We start from the raw sequence: 26720 nt of genomic DNA on the forward strand, positions 1-26720 counted from the left end.
AAGTGTGTGTGTGTGTGTGTGTGTGTGTGTGTCTTACGTGTCCAGAAGGGAGCGGTCTGCCAGTGCTGGTTGTCGTGTGTGTGTGTGTGTGTGTGTGTGTGTGTGTGTCTTACGTGTCCAGAAGGGAGCGGTCTGCCAGTGCTGGCAGTCGTGTTTGGTTGTTGTGTGTGTGTGTGTGTGTGTGTGTCTTACGTGTCCAGAAGGGAGCGGTCTGCCAGTGCTGGTTGTCGTGTGTGTGTGTGTGTGTGTGAAGTGTGTGTGTGTGTGTGTGTCTTACGTGTCCAGAAGGGAGCGGTCTGCCAGTGCTGGTTGTCGTGTGTGTGTGTGTGTCTTACGTGTCCAGAACGGAGCGGTCTGCCAGTGCTGGTTGTCGTGTGTGTGTGTGTGTGTGTCTTACGTGTCCAGAAGGGAGCGGTCTGCCAGTGCTGGTTGTCGTGTGTGTGTGTGTGTGTGTCTTACATGTCCAAAAGGGAGCGGTCTGCCAGTGCTGGTTGTCGTGTGTGTGTGTGTGTGTGTGTGTGTGTCTTACGTGTCCAGAAGGGAGCGGTCTGCCAGTGCTGGTTGTCGTGTGTGTGTGTGTGTGTGTCTTACGTGTCCAGAAGGGAGCGGTCTGGCAGTGCTGGTTGTCGTGTGAAGTGTGTGTGTGTGTCTTACGTGTCCAGAAGGGAACGGTCTGCCAGTGCTGGTTGTCGTGTGTGAAGTGTGTGTGTGTGTGTGTGTCTTACGTGTCCAGAAGGGAGTGGTCTGCCAGTGCTGGTTGTCGCGTGTGTGAGTGTGTGTGTGTGTCTTACGTGTCCAGAATGGAGCGGTCTGCCAGTGCTGGTTGTCGTGTGTGTGTGTGTGTGTGTGTCTTACGTGCCCAGAAGGGAGTGGTCTGCCAGTGCTGGTTGTCGTGTGTGTGTGTGTGTTTTTGTGTGTGTGTGTGTCTTACGTGTCCAGAAGGGAGCGGTCTGCCAGTGCTGGTTGTCGTGTGTGTGTGTGTGTGTGTGTGTGTCTTACGTGTCCAGAAGGGAGCGGTCTGCCAGTGCTGGTTGTCGTGTGTGTGTGTGTGTGTGTGTGTGTGTGTGTTTGTGTGTGTGTGTGTGTCTTACGTGTCCAGAAGGGAGCGGTCTGCCAGTGCTGGTTGTCGTGTGTGTGTGTGTGTGTGTTTGTGTGTGTGTGTGTGTCTTACGTGTCCAGAAGGGAGCGGTCTGCCAGTGCTGGTTGTCGTGTGTGTGTGTGTGTGTGTGTGTGTTTTGTGTGTGTCTTACGTGTCCAGAAGGGAGCGGTCTGCCAGTGCTGGTTGTCGTGTGTGTGTGTGTGTGTGTGTGTGTGTGTGTGTGTCTTACGTGTCCAGAAGGGAACGGTCTGCCAGTGCTGGTTGTCGTGTGTGTGTGTGTGTGTGTGTTTGTGTGTGTGTGTGTGTCTTACGTGTCCAGAAGGGAGCGGTCTGTCAGTGCTGGTTGTCGTGTGTGTGTGTGTGTGTGTGTGTGTGTGTGTGTGTGTCTTACGTGTCCAGAAGGGAGCGGTCTGCCAGTGCTGGTTGTCGTATGTGTGTGTGTGTGTGTGTGTGTGTGTGTGTGTGTGTGTGTGTCTTACGTGTCCAGAAGGGAGCGGTCTGCCAGTGCTGGTTGTCGTGTGTGTGTGTGTGTGTGTGTGTGTGTGTGTGTGTGTGTGTGTGTGTGTGTGTGTGTCTTACGTGTCCAGAAGGGAGCGGTCTGCCAGTGCTGGTTGTCGTATGTGTGTGTGTGTGTGTGTGTGTGTGTCTTACGTGTCCAGAAGGGAGCGGTCTGCCAGTGCTGGTTGTCGTGTGTGTGTGTGTGTGTGTGTGTGTGTGTGTTTGTGTGTGTGTGTGTGTGTGTGTGTGTCTTACGTGTCCAGAAGGGAGCGGTCTGCCAGTGCTGGTTGTCGTGTGTGTGTGTGTGTGTGTGTGTGTGTGTGTGTGTGTGTGTGTGTGTGTGTCTTACGTGTCCAGAAGGGAGCGGTCTGCCAGTGCTGGTTGTCGTGTGTGTGTGTGTGTGTGTGTGTGTGTGTGTGTGTGTGTGTGTGTGTGTCTTACGTGTCCAGAAGGGAGTGGTCTGCCAGTGCTGGTTGTCGTGTGTGTGTGTGTGTGTGTGTGTGTGTGTGTGTGTGTGTGTGTGTGTGTGTATGTGTGTGTGTGTGTGTGTGTGTGTGTGTGTGTGTGTGTCTTACGTGTCCAGAAGGGAGCGGTCTGCTAGTGCTGGTTGTCGTGTGTGTGTGTGTGTGTGTGTGTGTCTTACGTGTCCAGAAGGGAGCGGTCTGCCAGTGCTGGTTGTCGTGTGTGTGTGTGTGTGTGTGTGTGTGTGTGTGTGTGTGTGTCTTACGTGTCCAGAAGGGAGCGGTCTGCCAGTGCTGGTTGTCGTGTGTGTGTGTGTGTGTGTGTGTGTGTCTTACGTGTCCAGAAGGGAGCGGTCTGCCAGTGCTGGTTGTCGTGTGTGAAGCAGGTAAGGCCAGGCATGCTGCAGGTGTCATTGTTACGCAGACGCTTCAGTAACTTCCTCAGCTTCTTCCTGCGCTTTTGCTCCAGTAATAACCAGGCCTTCTTATCCTTGTCCTTCCCTTTCCTACAGACGAAAAAACAACAATCAAAACCATAATCAACTCATATGCATTCACACATACTGTACATACAGTAGCCACAGAAACACACCTGAACGGATGGACGCCTCCTGCTTTGTATTTCCTCAGTTTACTCTTGTACTTTGATTTGTAACTTAAAGAGAAGAAAAATATAATAACAATTTATTAAGCATATTTTAATACAATTGTATCAAACAATTATTTTATATACTTAGTTACATATCAACTATATTTTAATTATTAACGTTAAAATATTAAAATGATTTATCTATATTTATTTCATTATATATTTTATTTATTGTATATTGTATACATGTATGTTTAAAAAAATATATAAACAAAAACTATTTAATATGAAATTAATATAAGGAATGTATAAAGCATACGAGTATACTCAGTATGTAATAAATACTTTATACATGTAAGTATTAGCAATTATTAATAATAAATGATTTAATAATTAATAATAATCAAATGCATTTGTATATAAATTATATAAATTGAATTAATACTTATTAAAAAATGAATGAAACTGAGTAAATAGTAGAAATAAAAATATTGACAAAAACGGTCCATCAGTGATGCAGAGATGATTGACAGATGTCACTCTCACTAGTATTTGTTGCAGTCACACTCTTCAGGTCGTGCTTTTTTCAGGTGACCTCTGACCTCACGCAGGTTTTTGATCTTGGTCTGGAGTGTTTCGATCTGGGAAAGAGATGACAGCGTAGATATTAACGTTGTAAGACGGGAAATATGAGTCACTATTATGAACTTTTATCGATGCTTTTTTGTAAAATGTAAAATTCAAATGTAAAAGTAAATTTTTTGAGCTTGCAGATGGTCATCGTTCATATTTATCGTATGGAAAAAAGCAACGTGAACATTCTGCTAAACGTCCCCTTTGGAAGCACATGTTGAGTGTGTGTCTTACCTCATGGTCGATGTGGAGCTTGTGGTCCTTCCATGCTTGCAGCGATTTGTACAGACCACCGTCACATTTCACTGTATCATTGGCCAAGATGGAACATCTGAAACACACACACACACACACACACATTGTCAGTACACTACAGTGCCTCTTCTCTCGGCCCCGTGTCTCTCGTGAAGCACACACCTGTGAGTGACTTTAATGGAGGAGAGCACAGTCAGGCTGTTGCTGGTCTGGCTGACTGCAGTGGGTCCCATCCCGCTGAACTCGTCCTCATCCGCTGTGTTGTGCTGGAGGCTGAGGTTCCTGTGCTCCTGATCCAGGTCCACTGCGTACAGGTCTCCTCCCGTCTCCATGGAAACAGCACGGGCAAAGCGGTTCCTGGAGTAGCTCTTCAGTGACTTCAGTTCTGTCAATCAAACGCAGGGCTTGACATTATCACTTGTCCAGGACAAAAACAGGGCCAAAAAAATTCAATATAAATGTAAAGATTTACATATATCAATGTATAAAAAAAAATATATATATATATATATATATATATATATTAAAGTATATTAAAAAATAAAGGAAAAATGCTTTATAAATTGTAATGCTGTTTTTCACAAAATTGAAAATAAAGTGATTCTGATAATAACATTATTAATTATATAATATTCCAGAAAGATCAATTTTCTTGTTATTTCCTGAAAACAGTCATTTTAAATTATAATAAAATTTTACTATATTATTCTTTTATTTTACAGTTTATTTTTTTACAGTAATGCAGACTTGGTGAGCGGAAGAGACTATACGAGTCTTAACAACCACAATCTTTTGAACGGTACCGGACAAACATAATTATTATCTAAAATACATTATGAAACATATATATATATATATATAATTATTAGAATAATATTAAATTAATCAGTATTAATTATTATTAATATAATATAAAATAATACATGATTTATTATAATTAAACAACATCTACTACTAACAATAATTTTAACAGTAATAAAAAGTTTACTATACTAAATAAATCTTTCTGATAAATTTGACAAATATAGAACAAATATGAAGACATGATTGACAGATGTCAGTCGCTAGTAACTTGTTGCAAGTTAAGAGCAAATTTCTGAAAATTTAGTGAAATTTTAGTAAACTAAGTAGAGTAATCTTGATAATAATAATTATACTTATAACAATCAGAAGAACAATTTAAATTATATATATATATATATATATATATATATAACGTAATATTGCAGAAAAGTCTTTTTGTGTGTGTACGTTTTACGTCCACTGGAGGGCAGCAGAGGCACACAGAATAATTGACTGAATGCATCCCGAAATCTTTTTTTTTTGGGTGGAGGACTTGTTGCTGTGTGTGCCTGTAGCTGTGCAGTATATCTAGTCGTACTCACTCTTTTTGGAGAAGAGTTTATTCTTGGAGAAGGTGCTGTAGCTTTTGGGTTCACAGTTGCAGGCTTGAGGCTCAGAGTTCACGCTGACATCAGCGCTCATGCTCTGAAGATAAAGCTGGGATTTGATGCTGGAAACAGACGGCTTCCGCACTGCAGACAGACTGGCCATGCCTTTGCATTTAGACAACCTCAGCTTCCCTGTGGCGTCTTCAACACACTGCCACTTCTGCAGAGAGAGAGAGAGAGAGAGAGAGAGAGAGAGAGAGAGAGAGAGAGAGAGAGAGAGAGAGAGACATCTTCATGCGTTCTTTACTCTGAAAGATGATGCATACACTAACAGAACAATAACAGAAAGTGCCATAGCTGTTAAGGCATGGTACCATGGCAATACCATGTATACCTTTTTTTGTATACCAATACCTTTTTTTGTTGTAACGATACCTTGATAACTTTGTGGGTTTTTTATTTTTTATTTGATTGAAGTGTAAATGCCAGGGTACATTAAAGTAATGCCATCTATTACCATACCATACTTTTTATATAACAAGCCAGCTCTCTTGATATGACTCAAGGGAAATTATCTTAAACTTGCTCTTATAAAATAATCTTAGCTCATTCCTCTGTAAATGAACTGTACTTGACAGTGTCTGCTCATGAAGACAACTTGTTTGACACCATCAAAACCGATTAACTTTTCACCTTGACGAGAGAGAGAGAGTGTGTGTGTGTGTGTGTGTGTGTGTGTGTGTGTGTGTGTGTGTGTGTGTGTGTGTGTGTGTGTGTGTGTGTGTGTGTGCTTATACACTGGAAGTAAAAGGTGTAAATGAACCCCCTGCCTAGTGTGTGAAATCTTACTCGTCTGAAATGATCACAAATCCACCTCGTTAAAAGCTTCGTTAAAGAGGAACACAAGTTACACCGCGCTCTGAGCTGCACACTATCAGAGAGATGGCCCTGTGGTTAAAGTCCCCATGAAACCAAAAGTGACTATTCTTTTGTTATGGAATATAGCAGTATTTATTAAAAATGATTTATCCGTGCACATCATTATTATGTTTTAAATTCGCATGCCCTCGTAATCTTTCATCAAAGTAACTTGCAGCTCATCTCGTCTCTTCTTTAATGATGTCCCTGGCGTGAGGGCGGGGCAACCTGTCACTCACATGAGATCGACCAATAGCAAACCACAACCATCCAATCAGCTTCCCAGGGACAGACTCAAGTCCCGCCCTACATTTTTTCATGTTCCAGAAGACATTTCAGTTGATTATACATAACAATAGGGAAGAAACGACTAATGCAACTTCTGTTTCATGGTAACTTAAAAAGACTGGTAAATGAAAGGATGTGGGTTTGAACTTTTAAAAGCCAATCCAGCAAACTGTACCAGTTGCAACTCTATATGGGCTGGGAAGTGTGCCGTGCAAATTAGATGAGTTTTAACCTTTACCTGATTAAAGTATTAAAGAAATCTTTACTGATTGAAGTAAATCAGGAGCTAAAACAATGCAGAAAGCATGTGCACGTAAACCACACGATCGGCAGGAGCAATTCCCCTTTTTCTGGTTTTGAATAAATTAAAAATTTTCTTGCGTTGAAAAACTGAAGGTGTGTAAAGACAAACTTCTTGATCAAAACTGAAAAGAAGATGTAGGAATACTGCCTGACTGACATGAAAAAGAAAGAAAGAGCTGGAGAAAAGAGGACTGGATGGAGAGGAGAGATAATGCAGGATTGGGCTGCTGGTCCCTGGAGGACTACAGTGGGCCAGTCTTGTTAGACTGAAAGCGAGAGCATGACATTTCAGGTGTCTGATCTGACAGCCCAGACATCTCTCTGTTCTCACTTCTGTTTCAACAGACGGCTCACACACACACACCTACTCGTACTTGTGTGAGGGCCTATAGTGACAAAATATGCCAAAAAGCATGCAAGTATTACCAGGTGCCACGGTAATATTATGGTTTTATGGTATTCAAGTTTTTTATGAAACACTGCATCCCCCCGTGCAAAAATTACTATATTTTTAATATAACAGATAGATATATTTATGGGTGGCGGGAAGTGTTGTGATTCACAGATGTGCTTGGTGATGCCCATTAACTGGTGAACGCATAGCTCATGAATATTTATTAGATTATGCACAAACGATTGGACATTAGATTTTAGTGTTTTAAATAGTCTTTGTGACATATTGAGATCATGAATAGAGTTTTTGCTCATTTTCAAAGTGAGCTGCCACTCATATGCAGAGTACGCAGTTTGCGTAGGGCGCCATGCATTTTGAGCCATAGTAAAGATATTGGTAGGGTTATCATGATTCCTCGATTTAAAAAATGTTATGTTTATATGTTCGATTTAAAAAAAATCCTCAATTGCAATTAACCCGTGTCGAGTAATAATACTCGTCGTTTGTTATAATACGTAATGTACATAAGATGATTGTTTATATTATGTATATTACAATATGTGTTGTTCAATAAAACCATAAAACTACTTGCTTTTGATACTTTCTTTGAACCATGTATTATTGCCTCATTGGTATTATAGATATATTCAAGTAATTTTACTGGTTTTTGTTCACTTAAGTCTATTTTTATTACCACAAAAATATTATCCGATTACTTGATTAATCGTCAAAATAACCGACTTATTACTCGATTATCAAAATATTAGTTAGTTTCTATTTAATACGAATAATTTTAGTTTGTATTTTATGCTGTAGAGTTACAAATGTAAATAATTACAATTTATTTTCTTACAACAACACAATTCTGCTTAGGGCACCCATTTGGCCAGGACAAAATTGTTTGCAAGACAAAATTGAAAGGCAAAAATCATCTACAGAAATAATTTCATTTATAAATAAATTAAATTTTAAAAAATTTTTTTTGTGCCGAGATTGCCAGGAATAATAAAAAGAAAAGACAAAGATTGTCCTGTGAGTATGTTGTAGTACCTGACCGATCTGTTCACATGGCGTCTGGTACTCTGCGCGCTGGCACAGGTCTTTCACACGCTGGTATTTGGGCAGGTAGTTCTCCTCCTGGGCCATATCTTTCTCGTCATTCAGTATTTTATGTAGCAGTTTCCTGTCACCAGGGAAGAAAAGAAAAACCTGAATAAACATTTGTTGACCTTTCACACCAAGAGAACCCAGAGCTCTCAGGCTGTTTTCAGACTTCATTTGTGCGGACTCACCCCCTCTCCACCAGGAACGAGTCCCTCCACACTTTTCCCTTCTTGTTGAGCTGGAACCTGCAATTGGGAGAGACAGGTGAATATTGATTTACCGGCTTTGTTACTGATCATCTGGAACAGCAAATTGGCCAGAAATTGGCCTTCTCTCAGCATTTTCGAATGATGACTAAACGAGACAAATTGAGCCCGAGATTGAAAAAGAATGAAAAAATAGTAAAGCAGAATTTTTATTTTTTTAACAAACGGCTTAAATATAAATCCAGTCTGCCATTTAAAGTGTTATACTCCCCTGTACTGTCCCTGATGAAAAACAGAAGGATGTATGGATGTGCTTTGTGCACCTCCTGACCTTCTCTGCAGATATGAGCTATTGATCTGTGCTCTCTCACACACTCTCTGATCTCCGCAGGAGTTTTGGACAGATTTAAGGGTGTTCTGGCTGGCCTTTTCTCCTATTCAGACTCCTCTTGTTAGTGGTACTAAGGCAGCATTATTACACAAACTCCAAACCTAAAAGTTATGCATACTTTGTCCCATGCCATTTGCACAACAGACAAATTATACTTTAAAATCATGGGGATTATTGAAGAAAGCTTTGCTTTTGGGTCAATGATGTATTAGTGTCCACAATAAAATAACGTTTTAAACTCATGTGCCAAGTTCTTAGAAATGTATTCTTTACATTAATGCTGGTTTCACTTGGTTTTGAAAACTACAATTTTTAAGGAATTTTTTTTAAATGATCAGGTACTGAGTTTCTATTTAGTCATTCAAGTAAGAAAGTGAATAATCAAATGTAAAAATTCAACGCTTTATAGTTTTCACTAAATGAATTAAATATGCATTGATTCTTATTAAAGCTACGTAAGTTCTTCAGCCAAGAGCAGTGAGTGATTTTCTGCATGTATATTAGGCTGCTGTCACTTTAAGAGTTAATGCATGGATCTGATATACTGACACACATAAAATTTTCACATTCAAAACTGTTTACATTCACTTTGCATTCATTGACTTATGTTTTTGACATAAACGTGTGTGTATTTGACAGTTTAAGCATAATACGTCAAATGTACATCAGACCCAGCTAACAAAAATATGTTCCAAGAACATTTTGCTAACATTCCCATTAAGTTATGAAAAGGTTATTTCTGAATGTACTCTGAACATTAAAAACGTTTAATTCTTTTTTTTCTTGGATTACAGCGAATATTAAGGGAACGGATAACCCTGAAGAAACGTTCTATTAACACTACTGGAATAATGTTTATTCATAACTTTGAGAGAACCCTGCCAAGAACCTTTCCTGTTAGTTGAGGAACAGTGCTCGAGTAAAATCGTTTGAAAGTTTAAACTGGCAGACTTTTGTGATGATAAAGAAAATTAATGTCACATTAGTGTAACCACGATAGAAATGGTAATCAGAAACGATAATAATTAAAACATCCATTGAACTGCAAATGACAGAATGTGCATGTAGCACTGTACTACAATCTCTCAGTAAAGGCAGATTGTGGAGATGTTTTAGTCATATTGCTCAACACTATTTTTAGACATATTTAGGACCAGAAAATCGTGTTTCTTTTGATTACTGGTAAGCACCCAGAGACCCTAACAACTGCTTATAGGTGCCTTAAAAACCAGCTACAACACGTGGAAGCGGATGAAATGTAAAGATCTATTTGTTTAATTAGTGTCAGAGGTGGTGATTGAGAGATGTAGCCCTCCAGCTCCCTGCCAGTCATTTTTCCTGAAAGACCCTCTTCCCTCCGGATTTCTTATTTCCTGTCCCCCCACCTCCTGCTGAGATATGCATCTCTTCCTCTCATCTAAAATAAAAGAGGTACGCAGGCTAGCGGAAGAGTGCAGAGATGAGATTTCAGCAGGTGTCATGGTGATGAGGGGTTCTGTGCCAGTAGGACGCCTGGCAGACTGCCATCTGCTGCCACTCAATGACAATGAAGTGAGGCGAGGTGCTGTTCCTGCAGCTCTGACAGACTCAGGATTAGGCTAAATGCAATGTGTCACTGTCCTCAGGAAACTCAGCATTACAAATAGGATCAAGTAATATAGCGAAGTAGTGCTGTTGATTCTGAAGGTTACTAAAAAAGATAACATTGGCTGTGAATAGCACAGTTCTTAATAAATATCTCTGGTCTTACTGTGCACAGTTCATCAGTTCATGTTTTAATATACATGTATTTACTTCAAAATCAGTGTTGAGGAAAGTTACTTATACAAGTAATGTGTTAATTGCGTTAGTAACTACAAAAGTTATGTTTAACTAAAGTCATTTTTGCTTTTTCGTGTGGTTAACTTGGATCATCGAAGGTCAGCAGCAAAGACATTGGATAATAAGATTTAATACATAAAGTGTATTTGTGTTATTTCACATTTAATTATTGCAGGTTTGTGTAATACTTTTGAGTTTAGTTTTTATAGCCTTGAGTTTGCACTGCAAGTGAGATGAGTAAATGTCTGCTCACATTTATTCTAAAACTACAATAACCATCATGTTCACACAGCACACACAACGCCTCTGCAATTATTCCTCATTTCTCTCCTCATGGGGAGAGGAGAGCTGTCAGTCAATAAATGAGAAAACAAATTAACTAGAGTTACATATTTGAAAAAGTAACTCCCATATTTTGTTGTACATTTAAAAGTAATGCGTTACTGTACTAGTAAGAAAAAGCTGCCCTGGATGATTTGAACAATTTTCAACCTATCTCTAATCTTCCGTTATTTGCAAAAATACTTGAGCGTGTTGTTGCCTCTCATTTGTGTAACCATCTTAAAATTAATAACCTCTTTGAACCCCTTCCGTAAGGTTTTCGTAAACTCCACAGTATTGAAAAGGCTTTGGTCAAAGCTACCAATGATCTGTCGGTGGCTTCTGACTCTGGAGCAATATCCATTCTGATCCTTTTTGATTTAAGAGCCGCTTTTGATATTGTTGATCATAGTCTATTACTCATGCGCCTTGAAAAAGATTTTGGTGTGTCAGGGATAGCTTTGAAGTGGTTTAAATGTTATTTTAATGACCGTTCTGAGTTAATTTCTATGAGTTGTTACAGGTTTGAGATTAGCTCTGTTTTCACTGGTGTTCCCCAGGGCTCAGTCTTGGGCCCTTTACTCTTTAATATTTATCTGTTATTTGATCATTTGTTTGATATACAATCAAAATCTGGTGGACAGCCTGATGTTGGTTTTTTTCTCTGGTTGTATTATAAAATGGATAAAAACATGGATGAGTAATAATATCTTGTGTTTTATGCTCATTGCTTCCCGTCATCAAATTTCCAAAGCTGGTACAGTGTCTTTGACTATTGATGGCTCTGTTTTGAAGAGAGGAACCTTGGAGTTATATTTGATGTTAGACTTTTATTTGATTCTTTTGTTCATAGTACAGTTAAAACATTCTTTTTTCACCTCAGGAATATAGCAAGATTGCGTCCTATGCTAAATTTCTTTGTAACTGAAAAGGTGAAAACTCATTCGTTGTCTCTCGGATAGATAACTGTAATGCCCTTTTAGTTGGAGTTTCAAAATCCACACTTAAACTGCAATATGTCCAAAACTTGGCCGCTAGGTTCTTGACTGGGTCCAGGATCTGCCATCATTCTTCTCCAGTTTTGGAGTCCTTACACTGGCTCCCGGTCAGGTTTCGTGTTGATTTTAAAATTATAATGCTGACATATAAAGCATTACATGGCTTGGCTTCACATTATTTATCTAAATTGTTAAATTCCTATATCCCAAATCGCAGATTGAGCTCTTCACAATCCAAATAAATAAATAAAGTGTATTATTATTATTATTAGTTACTGGAAAAAAGTAATCTAATTACAAAACTCACGTTACTTGTAATGCGTTACCCCCAACACTGTTCAAAATGTACTAACTGATCTGACTTTTCTATTCTGCTATTGTAACCAAAGACACAATGACATTGACCAATAAACTCATACAGTACTTCGACTTTCCACAATTCAGTCAGGTGAAAAAAATGAAGTACCGCTCTATATTATTGCCCACTCAGTGTAGTAAATACTCAACTTTTTTTTTTTTAATGACACACTTCAGGAGACAATCTCACCTGTTCATGACACGGTCTGTGTCCAGGAGCTTGAGGACGGACTTGCCATCCATGTCTGGTGGAACATCCATCCCTGCAATATCCAGGATGGTGGGGGCCAAGTCTATGTTCAACACGATGTGTGGGTTGCTATGGAAACAGAAGAGGGGTTCGCCATTTGACACAATGGTCAGAAACCAGCTCATGAACACTGACTGATAATAAGATAAGGACAGTGAGAGAAAAAGAGAGAGATCCAGGGCTTGGAATTCAGCCGCTACTACTGAATACTCACTGCATTCTCTCTACTATTTTTAATAGTAGTATGTGAAAGAGTATGCATTATACAACAATATATTTTTGTTTGAAATTTCATCATCCACTGAGGTGGTATGCAATGACAAGTGGATCAATTTTCCCCACAATACATTGATGTTCACTTATTCCCTATGTCGTTTGCAGTGTTATTCAGACTGAAAATAAACGGCTCATAGGATTTGGGATGTCACATAAGATGGTTGAATACCCATTAAGTATTGGGAAATCAGATGTGATGGCAGCCTGCAGGACACATACTTACAGGGCTGCACTCATACCTAAAAACAAATATATTTTTAGGTACTTCTGCTGTGGTGCTACTCTTATTTACATAAACTAGGAGTGTCAATATGTTAAAATAATTATAATTTTTTAAAATTAAACTACAATAAAATTTAAATAGTTAAATGTGGCAATTCAGAAGATTCAAGAACTCAGGGTTCATTATTGAATCGAAATTGCTTCTTCACTTTGTGATTAAGGTTTTAAAAAATATTTTTAGCTCACAAATATTAATTTCTACTGGATAAAATATTTTAGATCTTGAGTAAAAACTGTACATTCTTTATAGAAATGTTCTTAGCTTATTAGGATTTTATTAATATCCATGACTTTTCCAGGTCTATGCTACATCCAACTTTTAACATTCCCACGAATATCCAGGTTTTTAAAGGATTCTGGTTATCAAATAAAAATGACAGTGGAGGGAACGAATTAAAATAAAAAATATCACATCCTCTTACATCAGGATTTTTAGCTGTTTTAGTTTATTTTAAAGCTTTTTTGTCTTATTTTAAATAACTGAAACCATCTTACCTGTTTGAGAACCACTGTAAACTAAAAGATATAGAGCTCGCCTCTTTGCCTGATATATTAAACATTTTCACTTTCTGACACAGAGGTAAACATAACCACAAACCACAAACCCAAACACCCTCAATGTGATTTAGACCTACTGAGGCTTTTAATTTTGATTCAAAAAATAATTCAAAACTGATTTCATTTGATCGTTTCAAATCCTGTGAAGTCAATGGAATGAAACTCAGTGGCGATTAATCCAATCATATCCGCTCAAAGTTTTCAAAAAGTAAATTAGCCTCATATTGGCTCTAATTTTATTGCCTAAAGGCTCATCTGATGTTGAACTGAGCCCAGCTCAGCAGGAATCTCTCAACAGGAATCTGTTGCCAAACACTTTATCCTCTTTTCTGTCTTTCTTTCACAGTAAAACGTCTTGTGGTCTTCACATGAGTGGACTTTACTGCTGCTAATCAGCTTTTCTGAGAAGGAGAGAAGCCTGATCACACAGCAGTGGTAAACAAGAATACCATATTAAACACTGGCGAGAGAAAGAGAGATTGAGTTTTCTACATTTAAAAGGAGGTCTGGTGATGCAGGTTCAAATATGGCCTGCAACAAGTGCTGATCTCATTCCCCCTCTCTATATGTGGCAGGGCATTGGAAAGTCATTAAAAGCCCATAAATCAAGAAGCACAGTTCAGACCTCATTAAAAAGTAACATTAGCCTCTGTACAAAAACATTAAACAAAGAGCAATTGCTATAGACATAAATCATATACTAAATTATAATATGCTACCTAATTATTTGCATAAAAAGTTAAAATATATACTTTTGGGAAATAATTGTTATATTTTAAGAGTTTTTCTGCAATGCAGTGCAATGAAAATAAGCCAACCGTGTAAAAAGCTTTAAGACCAAGCAAAAGTCTCTGCGGAGCTTTCAGCAAATCATTCAAGACACTAGAAAAATGTTACGTTGTCTAATATATATATACATACACATATATTTGACACATTTTTTGTGAGCAATGTATTCAGCATGTCTCTTGGATGTTATACGCTTTTCTGGGTCAACATATTTTGTTGATCCTGGAATAACATTCTTGTCCGAAAATATAGTTCCCAACCCTGTTCCTACCCCTAAACCTAACCACATTCTGCTCTCTTGGATAGCACCACCAGATACACAACTCAAACACTTACATGCCTCCTGCCTCCACATTTGGGCCGCGGATGTAAAAGGGAACTCTGATGTCAAACTCGTAGGGCATGGATTTCCCCTTGACCAGTCCGAACTGACCGATGTGGTATCCGTGGTCAGCCGTGTAGATTACATACGTGTTGTCCAGCTCCCCAGTGTCCACCAACATGTTATATATCTATATTCAAACAAAAGAAACATGACAATGGTAGAATAAATTATAGATCATTTTGGGGTTGCATTTTGGAGAAATGCAAGACAAAACATACAGAATTTGAATGTAATATTATGCACTGTCATGGCTCGCTGACATTTTATTTTTCCTGGGAAAACTTAATTTACAAAACAATTTTTTAAACATTGTTCTGTGAAATGCACCATAATCTGTGTTCTTATTGTTAACTAAAAGTAAAACAATTAAAAATAATTTTTGTTCAAATACATTAATGAAATAAAGCTTAAATAAAAGCTACTTTAAAAAAACATAAAAAAAACAAAACATAATACTAAAACTTAAAGTAAAATTAGCATTTAATCTAAATTTAACATAAAAATAAAAGCTAAACATTAACAAAAAGCATAATATTATATAAAGAATACTAAAATAACACTAAAATGTGTGTTTTGACCATCTTTGAAGTACCATAATGTTCAATTGAAACATAAGCTTTGAATTATTTTAGAATATTAGAATTATTCGGTACATGTTATCCATATAGAACTACCATAGAAATGCAATCTGATACCATAAATGTACAATGGCACTGCCATACTTTTGGCTAAGGAATGAAGTTTGTACAGATCTCCTTCTGTGGAAATTTGGAGCTATCCTCAATTAATGTACTAAAAAAATAAAATACTAAAATAAAATAAATAAAACAATATATTTTCTTTCCCATTTTAAAAATGCTAATTTATTTTAGGGGTAAGGATGGTTCATAAATATATTATATTATATAATCTATAGCATGTACCTTCTCCACACTATCATCCACGGACAGCAGCGTTTGCAGTCTCTTGCGCTGCAGCATGTTGGTGAACTCCATGTGAATGGGCTTCATGGGGCCGGTGTAACGCATAATCCAGTGTTTGTCTGGATTAGGGGCGTAATTATAACTAGGCGTTCTGAAAGGAGAAGAAAAGAGTGGCAGTCAGTGGACCTGCTGGAGCATGACTGAGAGAAATCGAGCGTTTTCAGAGCTTCTCCAGACACTGTTTGTCGACTGCATTCTGCTGAGCGTTGGAGGAAAGCACACAGACAGATTTTGACAGCTGGGATGATGTGTCTGTGTGAATGTGTGTGTGTGTGTGTGTGTGTGTGTGTGTTTGCATGGTCAGAATTACAAATGACAGCAATCGACTGTACGCTCTCTCTCCCGTCTCCTCGAAAATGACACATTGCAATTTTAAAGTCTCACGGTTTCTTAGGCTCTGACTGACAGACTGACACTCTGTAAATGTAATGGTTGTTCAACCATTATTGAGGGACAAAAGGAGCGAGAAGTGTTTGTAGCTCCTCCTCCTCGCTCCTGTGACAGGCGTGAGATCAAGGCCTATTAGAAACAAACAGCACTTACACTCGAAGCTTTTACGGTTGTGATTAAAAGCCCCCAGCTCTATTGTTTAACAGCCTTTACTTAAAGCCCTTCTACAGACAAATCAATGTGAGCATCATCGCGCTGATCTGCTTTCTGCCTGGCCTTGCTTTGTGGGTGTCGTATATTTAAACTGATAACAACTTAGTGACAACAAGGCATGTAACTCTCTCTCTCTCTCGTTGGTGTATCTGTCTTTTTCTGTGTCCGTACTGGGACCTGAGAGGAATAGATGTGTGCTGCTGTTCTTTTGTCACTTGTTTGTCTGTACAGTAGCTCTAAATGTGCTTTCTACCAAAACATTGTAAGGTAACAAAACATGACATTTTAATGAATATTTCCATGGAGTAGTTTAATATTTCCATATTACTAATGGAGTAGTGTTAAGGATTTAAATACAAGCGTAAATAGGGTGTAAAAGTTTTGAGCTTGACCAATTTCAGAAGTAAAAATAGCTCTAATCTGATTCACAACACACTATTTCACTCAACATGTGCTCTGTATTTAGGTTTATTAGACTAATCAAGGAATTAGCTTAGCAACATGCTAACATCAAACTCAAGTGGAATAACCTGTAAACGGAGTAAACAGAAAAGTTGATTATAAATATTTGAATACATCATTTTTCTGAGTAAAAATAGTTCTAATCTGATTAACAACAAACTATTTTACCCAATATTATTTGTGTGTGTGCTCTGCATTTCTTACGCTTATTAGACTATCAAAGCGTTAGCTTAGCAGCATGCTAATGTCAAACTCAAGTTGAATTAATTGTAAACTGAGTCCCTGGTGTGCGTGACGTGAGGAATGCTACTTGTGTGGTGAGTTGCTGCCTATATCGAGTGTTCCAAATAAGTCACATGAGATTCCATCACGGTTACACCACTGCCTCATAAGGCAGCTGCCTATGTAGACAGTAAACGCCATTTTTGCTCTCTCTCTGGTTTTATCTTCTTTATTGCTCTAAATATAATCCTTTTAATCCTCTCCAAACACTCTTTTTCTCCCTCTCTTGTTCTTTTCCGATCATATTTTCATTATTCCCTCCATCTCAGGAGTGTTGGAGGTGAAACAGGTGCAGAGGGCTCATGCGTCGATGAGAACATGGGGATTTTCCCACCGAATAATACACGCTCTCGGAGTATCTGTATGGATTTGGACAATATCTCTCCAGTGGCCTTGTGCCAGTCCGAGGGGCAACGAGGGGTTAATCACATACAGCACTGTACGAGGGCAAGGAGCAGAGAAGTACAGGACTAGCGAGAGGCCATTGTGGACAGTGGCGGCTGGTTTGCAGAAGACTGAATGGAGAGAATAAGAGCGGTCCCTGGAATTCTTCATGGAAAATTAAAAGAGGATAGAGGAATTCTGGGGCATTCTCCCCCTGACAGCAGGCGAATTATACATGCATATGAATGCATTTTTTATGGCTATGGGGTGCAAAATAAGGCATAATTCATTGCAATGTATGTATAATCAGACAAGTGGAGATGTAATATAGGTGAATATGAATCATAAAACATGCTTTTACGAAGAGTTGTGTGCAAAAGAGACTGGATAGGAAAAACAGGAGCAAGGCTGTTTGTTTTTAATGGTGAAAGTGAGATGACATCAGAAAAATAATAAAAGCACGTTGAATTCCAGACACACGCTGCCTTGAGCAGTCACTTTGAAAGGATGATGGATATTTTATTTGAGTCATAAAGTGGGCAGGTCTAAATCTTTGGTTTTTATCTACTCCAGTGGTGAATGAAAAGCCTGTTAAACTATAAAAGCCCTCAAAATCTTATCTCACGCACACACACACACACACACACACACACACACACACACACACACACACACACACACACACACACACACACACACACACACACACACGCACAGACACGCGCACACACACACACACACACACACACACACACACACACACACACACACACACACACACACACACACACACACACACACACACACACACACACACACACACACACACACACACACACGGCATTAGTATATTTGAAGAGCTTCTCATCTACTAATGAAAAAATATTCATCTGTTTTTGTTTTCATCAGGGGGTTTTATCAGGCTGTATGAGTAAAAGAATATGCACATTTGTGGACATTCTGTCCCTTTAATGTCTGATTTCATTCCTGACGCCTCAATATTTCAGGAAAGATGGTAATATTCATTGACAGTATCTCTTTGCTCTCTCTTCCTCTCTCTCTCTCTCTCTTTTTTTGTTGGCGAGAGAAATGGGAGCTCATGGTTGTGTGGTTTTGTGCTTAGAGACACAATGTCCTGAAAGCAAATCGAATCTGAGAGACAGAGACAGAGAGAGAGAGAATTTAGTACATTACAGGCTTTTTGTTTGCTCATTTGTGGTGTGTTAACTAGATAATATATCTATGCGTGTGCAGCCGGGTGTGTCTATGACACGTAATATATAGTAAATAAGTACAGAAACGAAAACTTTTAAGGTTTTTTTATGTTTTGTTTTATGTGTATGAAATGTGTCTGTGTGCAATTTATAATGCAATGCAAGTATGTGCAAGTGGAGTTGCCATAAGAGGAGCTACGGCAGACATTAGCATAAACTCTCTTCTTCTATGGTCAGTTTTCTCTTTCTATTCACCGAGTTAAGTTTACTGTTAATATGTTTATAGTGAGCTATGTAAATAATAATGAGATTTTGAGATTACTTGGTGTCCACACAGAGTGAGAGTGGGGTTATAGAGGTTTAGGAAATTCAGCTACCTAAAAACAACAGTGAGAAAGTGAGTGTGCACAAATATTTTTTTCATCATCATGTATGTATTCAGCATGTGTGTGAAGAATGGCAGTGTCTCTCAGGCAGGGGGATTACAGACCTTGGGAAAAGCATAGACAGAGACAGGAGGATTTATCTGCTGGAGGGACAGAAGTGGAGAGATGAGATGAACGAAGGGAAAGAAAGAGACATTAAAAAAATGTCTGATAGCAGCTGGTGGGGAATTAGCAAGAGAGCAGGAGAAAAAAAACAAGTGTGTGAGTCTGTGGCTAGATTACTATGAACCAAAGAGGACTGTTTCCATTATAACAACTCTATTCAGTAGCACTTGAGTGGCAGAAATAGAGAAATGTGGGATGAGATGTCCATTATCCATGAATTTTCAGCTGATTCTCTGCTTTCTTCTTGTCCATCCCAGCTACAACTGACATTTTACATGTCTTTCTCCCAAAGTCTGAGACCTCAACCAAAAATAGCTTTTTTTCTGCCTAACCCCAAAATAAACATTTTAGGATTTTGAAAAATGTAAAACAAAGAAACATAAAAATAATATATATGTATGATCCTACATTCATGTCCAGGTTAATAATCAAATAAGTAAACAAATCTGTGACATTGATGATGTGACTCTTTATACAGTCAGTCAGATGTTCTTCTGTTGAAGCTGGTCTTTGGATCATCCCAAATTCATGCTGGAGAACATGATCGTCAGGTTTTAGAGGTGGAGTTCATGCAAGCAAATACCAAGACATTCTAAAATTCTGCAATTTTTCAGAGCTTTTTAAAATAAACGGTATGCAATAGATCAGGGGTGTCCATTCCTGCTCCTGGAAGGCCACTGTCCTGCAAAATTTAGCTCCAACCCCAATTAAACACACCTGAACCAGCTAGAACAAACCCACTTGAAAGCAAGCCTCTAACCAGGGAGGGAGACAAGAGGCCGTTCTTTAATGGATGTCAAAGGAGGAGAGGCTTCATGCTGAATAAACCGCTTTTGTGAGGAAAGCCCTTTGGCTAATCTTCAACATGTTTTCACTTTTTTTAGAGTTTACACTGAAAAGAATGCTGTTTTATAAGAGAAGTAACAGCCGAATGAGCGACAGGTATGATTCAGTTTACGGCACTTCTCATTCATTTCTATGGTATCCACAAACAGTGATTGACTGTCGCACAACTCCAAAAAAATTCAATGACGTCAAGGCTGTAATATGATTGGTTATCAAGGCACACGTGATCCAATTTAGCCGTTACGCTTTCTCCAATGGTAGAGCCATGGAACCTTGTGTCTCCCAATAATAAGACCATCTCTGAATAAGCGTCAAGGCAGGTGTGTTGAGACAAGTTGGAGCTAAAGTCTACAGGACAGAGTTTTGGACACCCCCTGCAATAGCGTTTTGGACTCACATGTGCTGTGATGCATTGGGGAAGGCAGTGGTGTACTGAGGAGCCGCGTCCTCAGGGCCGTGAGGGGCCGAGTGACTGATCACCATCAGGATGGGTCTGTGTGGGTAGATCTTCTTTGACATGCGGAAATAACTGATGCTGTCATTGGTTATGAGATCTGTCAGGTAGTCCTACAAGGGATACAGAGATCTGATCGTTAATCTACTTATTTAAAATATTTTAGTATCAGCTAATCAAAAGCTTAAAATACACACACATATAGCCCACTCATAAGCAAACTTTTCTGTTGCCAGAGAGCTTGAATGTCAGTGACTGCAATGAATGGTAAAAAAAAATAAAAATAAAAACAAGGGGAAAAAAGGAGCTTAGATTAAGCAAAAGAGAGACTGATGAACCTTGACAAAAGACACTGAACTTTGAGGGAGAACCAATGAGAGAAAGAGTGGGAGAGACAGAGAGGGAAAGGTCTGACTTTGTTATAAATCAGACTAAAAAGACTATCAATCAAACTGGTCAAGAATGGATGAAAACATGGAAAGAAATGAGGAGAGGAGATGCAATAAGAAAAGACAGGGTTCCACATCATTGAGCACTTTGCACACAGACCTTTGAGTATTCAGATCCGTGTTTCTCTCGGACACCATTCCTGCACAGGGTGTAGTTGTAGAAGCGGGAATTCTTCACCATGGCGACCCACTCCCTCCAGCCCGGAGGAATGTACGTACCGTTATACTCGTTCAGATACTTCCCAAAGAATGCTGCGAAAACAAAAACACAAGAGAGCATGGTTATCATTTCAGGACACATTTCAGTGTTGCAGAGAGAACAGTAGAGTACAGTCGAAAAAAATAGAGTAGAGAAGAGCAGAACTGAAAAGAGTACAGTAGAGTAGGTTAGAACAGAGAATATAGACAAGAAAGAGTAGAGCAGAATAGAACAGTGCTGAGTACACTAGAGTAGATTAGAGTAAAACAGAAGAGAGCAGAGTGCAGTAGATTATGACACAGCAAAGTAAATACAGAAAAGCAGAATAAAGTTGAGCAGAGTAGAACAGAATAAAGTAAAATAATATGGTATAGTAAAACAGAAAAGTGGAAACGCATATGGTTCAGTTGAGTCAGTTGAGCAGAGCACAGTAGAGTATACGTAGAGTTAAGTATAGTAGAACATAATAGAGTAGAATAATTCAATAGAGTAAAGTAGAACAGAATAGAGAAAAACAGAGAAGAGAAGAGAATGGCAGAGTAGAATAGTGTATAATGCAGAACACAGCAGAGTAGAACAGAGCAGAGCAAAACAGAGTTGGGTAGAGTAGAACAGAGTAAAGAAGAATAGAATAGAGTAAAATAAGAGTAAAATAGCATATGGTACAGTTCAGTAGGATAGAAGTACATTATAGTAGAGTATTATAGAATATACTTAAATATTGTATAACAGGATAGAATCAAAAAGAGTAGAGTGAAATAGAGTTGAGTTGAGTAGAGTATAGTAAAACAAAGTAAAGTATAGCAAAGCACAGTAGAGTATGGTAGAGAAGAGGTTAGAAGAGTATAACAGAGTAGAGTAGAATAGTGTATGGTCTAATTTAGTAGAGAATAACAGAATATAGTAGAGTATGGCTGAGAAGAGATGGGAACAACAGAATTAAGAATAGAATATAATAGAATAGAAAAAACTCGTAAAACTAAAAAAATACACATTTAAAATACATTAGGCATGTAGATAAATCGAGGACAGGGAGCTGCGTAAAGATTTGAGTTGGAAATGTTACATTAGAGGGGATGCTGGTCGGAGCCGGTCTCTCTCCAAGAGGAAGTGTGCTCTAATGGATCACTGTTACCACTAAAAGCATGACTTGCTGCCAGGTGCATGTGTGTGTGTGCGTGTGTGTGTGTGTGTGTGTGTGTGTGTGTGTGTGTGTATACAGTCATACCATTCACAGCTGGCGATTCTATGTTTACATGCACATAGTAGTTGTGGATAATGTCTGTCACACACACACACACACACACACACACACACACACACACACACACACACACACACACACACACACACACACACACACACACACACACACACACACACACACACACACACACACACACACACACACACACACACACACACACACACACACACACACACACACAACAAACACACACACAAAATATTACAACCCAAAGGAATTGTTTAATGAAAATCATCTGTTAGAGACAGATTATGTCAATGTTCGTGCAAGAGCCTTTGAGAGCGTGCTTGACTGTGTGTGTGTGTGTGTGTGTGTGTGTGTGTGTGTGTGTGTGTGTGTGTGTGTGTGTGTGTGTGTGTGTGTGTGTGTGTGTGTGTGTGTGTGAGAGAGAGAGAGAGACCTGGGGGCCTGTCACACTGAATCTGGTGAAAGTGTGTGAAAAGCCCAACAGACAACTCTGAATGATGAAAAAGCTCACAGATGAATGAGAGCTCAATCTATAAAATTAATTCTACATTCATGTCTGGCTGTAATTGTTAGGAATAGATTATACACCACACTCCTTTGGTGTATGTTTTAGAGGTTTTAAGATGGAAATCATCAAAGGGTATAAGAATATGATAGGGTGATCTTAAAGACACTGCTGATACACTCTGATTTTGTCTAGTCCAACAATGTCTATGCCACTCTACTTTAATCAAGTCTACATTATTCTACTCATCTCTAGGCCAATCTCCTCTACTTTAGTCTACTTAACTCCATTCTACTCTACTTCAGCCTATACCACTCTACTTCAAGTCTACATTATTCTACTCATCTATAAACCAATCTCCTCTACTTTAGTCTACTCTACTCAACTCTATTCTACTGTACTTCAGCCTATGCCACTCTACTTCAATCAAGTCTACATTATTCTACTCATCTCTAGGCCAATCTCCTCTACTTTAGTCTACTCAACTCTACTTCTACTCTACTTCAGCCTATACCACTCTACTTCAAGTCTACATTATTCTACTCATCTCTAGGTCAATCTCCTCTACTTTAGTCTACTCTGCTCAACTCTATTCTACTGTACTTCAGCCTATGCCACTCTACTTCAATCAAGTCTACATTATCTCTAGACCAATCTCCTGTACTTTAGTCTACTCTACCTAACTATTCTACTCTACTTCATTCTATGCTATTCTACTTTAAACTAGTCTGCATTATTCAACTGATCTCTAGGCTATTCTCCTTTACTTTATTCTAGTCTACCTAACAATTCTACTCTACTTCATTCTACGCTACTATTTAATCTTGTCTATATTATTCAGCTTATGTCTAGGCTCTTCTCCTTTACTTTATTCTAGTCTACCTAACTATTCTACTCTACTTCATTCTATGCTACTCAACTTTATTGTACTCTACATTATTCTACTCATCTCTAGTCTACCTTACTTTATTCTACTCGGTTTCATTCTATGCTACTCTACTTTAATATACTCTATATTCTACCTTACCTTCAGGCTATTCTACTTTACTTGAATCTAGTCTACTTAACTCAGTTCTACTTTACTTCCATCTATCCACTCTATTTTAATCTATTCTACATGATTCTATTTACCTCTATTTAGTAGGCCAGTAAGCTACTACTAAGCATTATTCCACTCTAGTCTACTCTGTTTTAGTCTATTCACCTCTATGCTATTCTAGTCCACTTCATTCTACTCTACTGTTTTAGTCTACACTACTCTATATGCTGCAATCTATGCTATATTTTGTCATGTGAAAATAACAATCAAACACTACTATACTGTATGCTACCCTGCTTAATGTGACAATGTCTCTACATTCATACCCTACTCTATTAAAATACTCTGCACTATGCTGTATGATTTTCTCTATATTACCATGCCCTATATTACTCTGCTATACTGCACTCCACACCACTGTGTTTTACTTTATAATAACATGTGATAATAACATGGCAATTTAACCAAGTCATTATTTTATTGTGTTTTGTATGGTCTCCACCTGTCCTGTAGCCAGTGTTGTTGAGGTAAACTCCAAAAGTGCGCGGCTCATGTTGTGCCTGCCAGGAGGGTGAAGAGCAGTTCTCGTTGTTGGTGTAGGTGTTGTGGTTGTGGGCGTACTTCCCCGTCAGCATGGAGGAGCGTGACGGACAGCACATGGGTGTGGTGACAAACGCGTTGGTGAAGTGCGTTCCACCTTGTTCCATGATCCGCCGGGTCTTATTCATGACCTGCATGGAGCCTGGATGAGAGAGAGAGAGAGAGAGAGAGAGAGAGAGAGAGAGAGAGAGAGAGAGAGAGAGAGAGAGAGAGAGAGAGAGAGAGAGAGAGAGAGAGAGAGAGGATCTATCATATATTACTAAAGGAGACATAGCTCTACTAACTGCCCTACTTCAAAAACAACTGGCTTCTTCTCTTTCTCTTCCTCTACAAAACACTATGACATCGACAGGATAAAGATATCAGTTCTTTCATTAATTCTCTGTTTGCGACATTCCAGCCTTTAAGAGGAAATGTATTGATTGTTTGCAACATGGGAAATCATATGACACCAGTGGTGTGGGTGTGGATGTGTATGTTTAGAGATATATGATACAAGCTTTATATTCAAGTCACACACTATTTATTAAAAGTTACAGAATATAAACACCTTTGTTTCTGCTCCATCTCAGCGTTTGTTTGACCTCTTGTTCAAATAAATTTTTTGACATATTTGTTTTTTTAATAATATTTTTCATCAAATAAACTGATGAGCATTAGACTTCTTTCAACATAATTTTTTTAAATCGTACTAATGGCAAAGTGGTATATACAATTTTGAAAATTTTGAAAATTTACAGTAAAAAATGCATAATAATTCATTTTTATTAATGGATTAACACAATATATATATAATGTCTGGGAAGTATAGCTAAAGTATAGCTAAGTAAACCCACACAACCTACACCCTGATTGGCTCCATTGATAATTGGAGACAGGAAGTCTAGTTCAGTTTGACCTTTTCAGACAGGATCTCACACCTCTACAGATTCATGTAGAAAGGTCAGCACATACAGTACAAACATACAGGCGGAAAAAATCCTTTGTGAACTTTACACGGAAATGTCAGTATGGATGGACAACACAAATCAGAGTTCACACAGACAAGTGTGCAAGAGGAGATGAGACGTCATATGGACAGTCATCTCTCTGCCGCATTCATCTTTACAGATTACACAAGTGTGTGTCTGTGTGGTTCAGGTATAACCTATAGGGGACAAAATGTCCCCACAAAGATGGCAATATTATAAATCCTTTTTCTTGTCGGGACATTTTTTGGTCCTTATGAGGAAAACAGCTTATAAATCATACTAAATGATGTTTATTGAAAATGTAAAAATGTCTATGGAAAGTCCCCATAAAACATGAAAACACAACGTGTGTGTGGGTATAAACTTGACACTGTACACTGCTGGAAGGAGTGGGGACTTTCCTTCCTAATTGAATCACTGTCTTCCGCTTTGACAAAGCCAAAAATGTCTCTTTTTGATCACATAGAGACAGCTGCTTGTAAAAAAAATATAAAAATGAATAAGCTCTCACATACTCAAATGCATTCAACAGAACCAAATGCTCTTTTAGCATTAGTTCCATCTCATACCTAAAACCTGTTTGGACTGAGAGATCTCATTTGTTAAAACCATTAAAGGTCTTAAAGAACTGTTCAGTTTTTGGAGCACAAGAATGTGTGACATTGAATAGTTTTTTTCTTTTACAAGCAGTTAGGTCACATTACACTGGTTAACATGCATTGAATTCAAAACCTAAAGGAGTACAAATACAAAATCGTTCAAAAGGTTGTTTTTAATGTTTTTGAAAGAGGTTTCTTATGCTCACCAAGGCACTATTAATTTGATTAAAAATACAGCAAAAATACCAAATATTATTCCAATCTAAGCGGTTTTCTATTGCAATATATTTTAAAATGAAATTTAATCCTGTGATGCAAAGCTGTCTGACTCTTCAGTGTCACATGATCCTTCAGTGACCTTCAGAAAATGTTAAAAGAACATTTATTTTTTAAGCATTTTTTATGTAACATTATGATGTGTTTACTGTCACTTTTGATCAATTCAATGCATCCTTGTTGAATAAAAGTATTAATCTCTTTCAAGAATCTTACTGAACAAAGTTTTTAACAGAAGTGTAAATTTAAATTATTCTGGCTTTAAATTAATGAGATATAAGACATTAAGTAGCTGATACATTATACACATTTAAAAATGCTATTTTGGGCGGTAAATAATGGCGCAAATACCAGTAAATTGAAAAGCTCAAACCTTAGTAAATCACCTTGCATGATTAATTTAAATAATCTACTCATATAAATTTTGCATCTGAAAGGGAAACTCCTACAAATGCAAATGCAATGAGGTCAGCCGCAGAAATAACCCTGTTTCAGCGCAAAT

General features: G+C 38.3%; 1 protein-coding gene across 21 annotated transcripts in view; it reads right to left on the reverse strand.

Annotated features, from left to right (window-relative positions):
• Positions 1-26720, reverse strand: part of sulf2b (sulfatase 2b) — a 134660-nt gene that overhangs the window by 7983 nt on the left and 99957 nt on the right. For all 21 annotated transcript variants that reach the window (XR_013196955.1, XR_013196957.1, XR_013196953.1 and 18 more), the window contains 14 exons: positions 24275-24514; positions 20896-21047; positions 20290-20459; positions 15491-15641; positions 14519-14694; positions 12218-12346; positions 8122-8178; positions 7880-8012; positions 4921-5146; positions 3698-3920; positions 3515-3611; positions 3194-3288; positions 2651-2713; positions 2395-2564 (listed from right to left, as the gene is read on the reverse strand). Coding sequence is in view for 16 of the 21 variants with exons in the window: in XM_077214084.1 (XP_077070199.1) it covers positions 2395-2564; positions 2651-2713; positions 3194-3288; positions 3515-3611; positions 3698-3920; positions 4921-5146; positions 7880-8012; positions 8122-8178; positions 12218-12346; positions 14519-14694; positions 15491-15641; positions 20290-20459; positions 20896-21047; positions 24275-24514 (2082 nt within the window). In the remaining 5 variants the exon portion in view is untranslated. The remainder of the gene's footprint in view (positions 1-2394; positions 2565-2650; positions 2714-3193; positions 3289-3514; positions 3612-3697; positions 3921-4920; positions 5147-7879; positions 8013-8121; positions 8179-12217; positions 12347-14518; positions 14695-15490; positions 15642-20289; positions 20460-20895; positions 21048-24274; positions 24515-26720) is intronic.

This window comes from Siphateles boraxobius, unplaced genomic scaffold (assembly GCF_051911475.1).
Source record: "Siphateles boraxobius isolate OS27281-9 unplaced genomic scaffold, OSU_SipBor_1 68, whole genome shotgun sequence".
Classification (NCBI taxonomy): domain Eukaryota; kingdom Metazoa; phylum Chordata; class Actinopteri; order Cypriniformes; family Leuciscidae; genus Siphateles; species Siphateles boraxobius.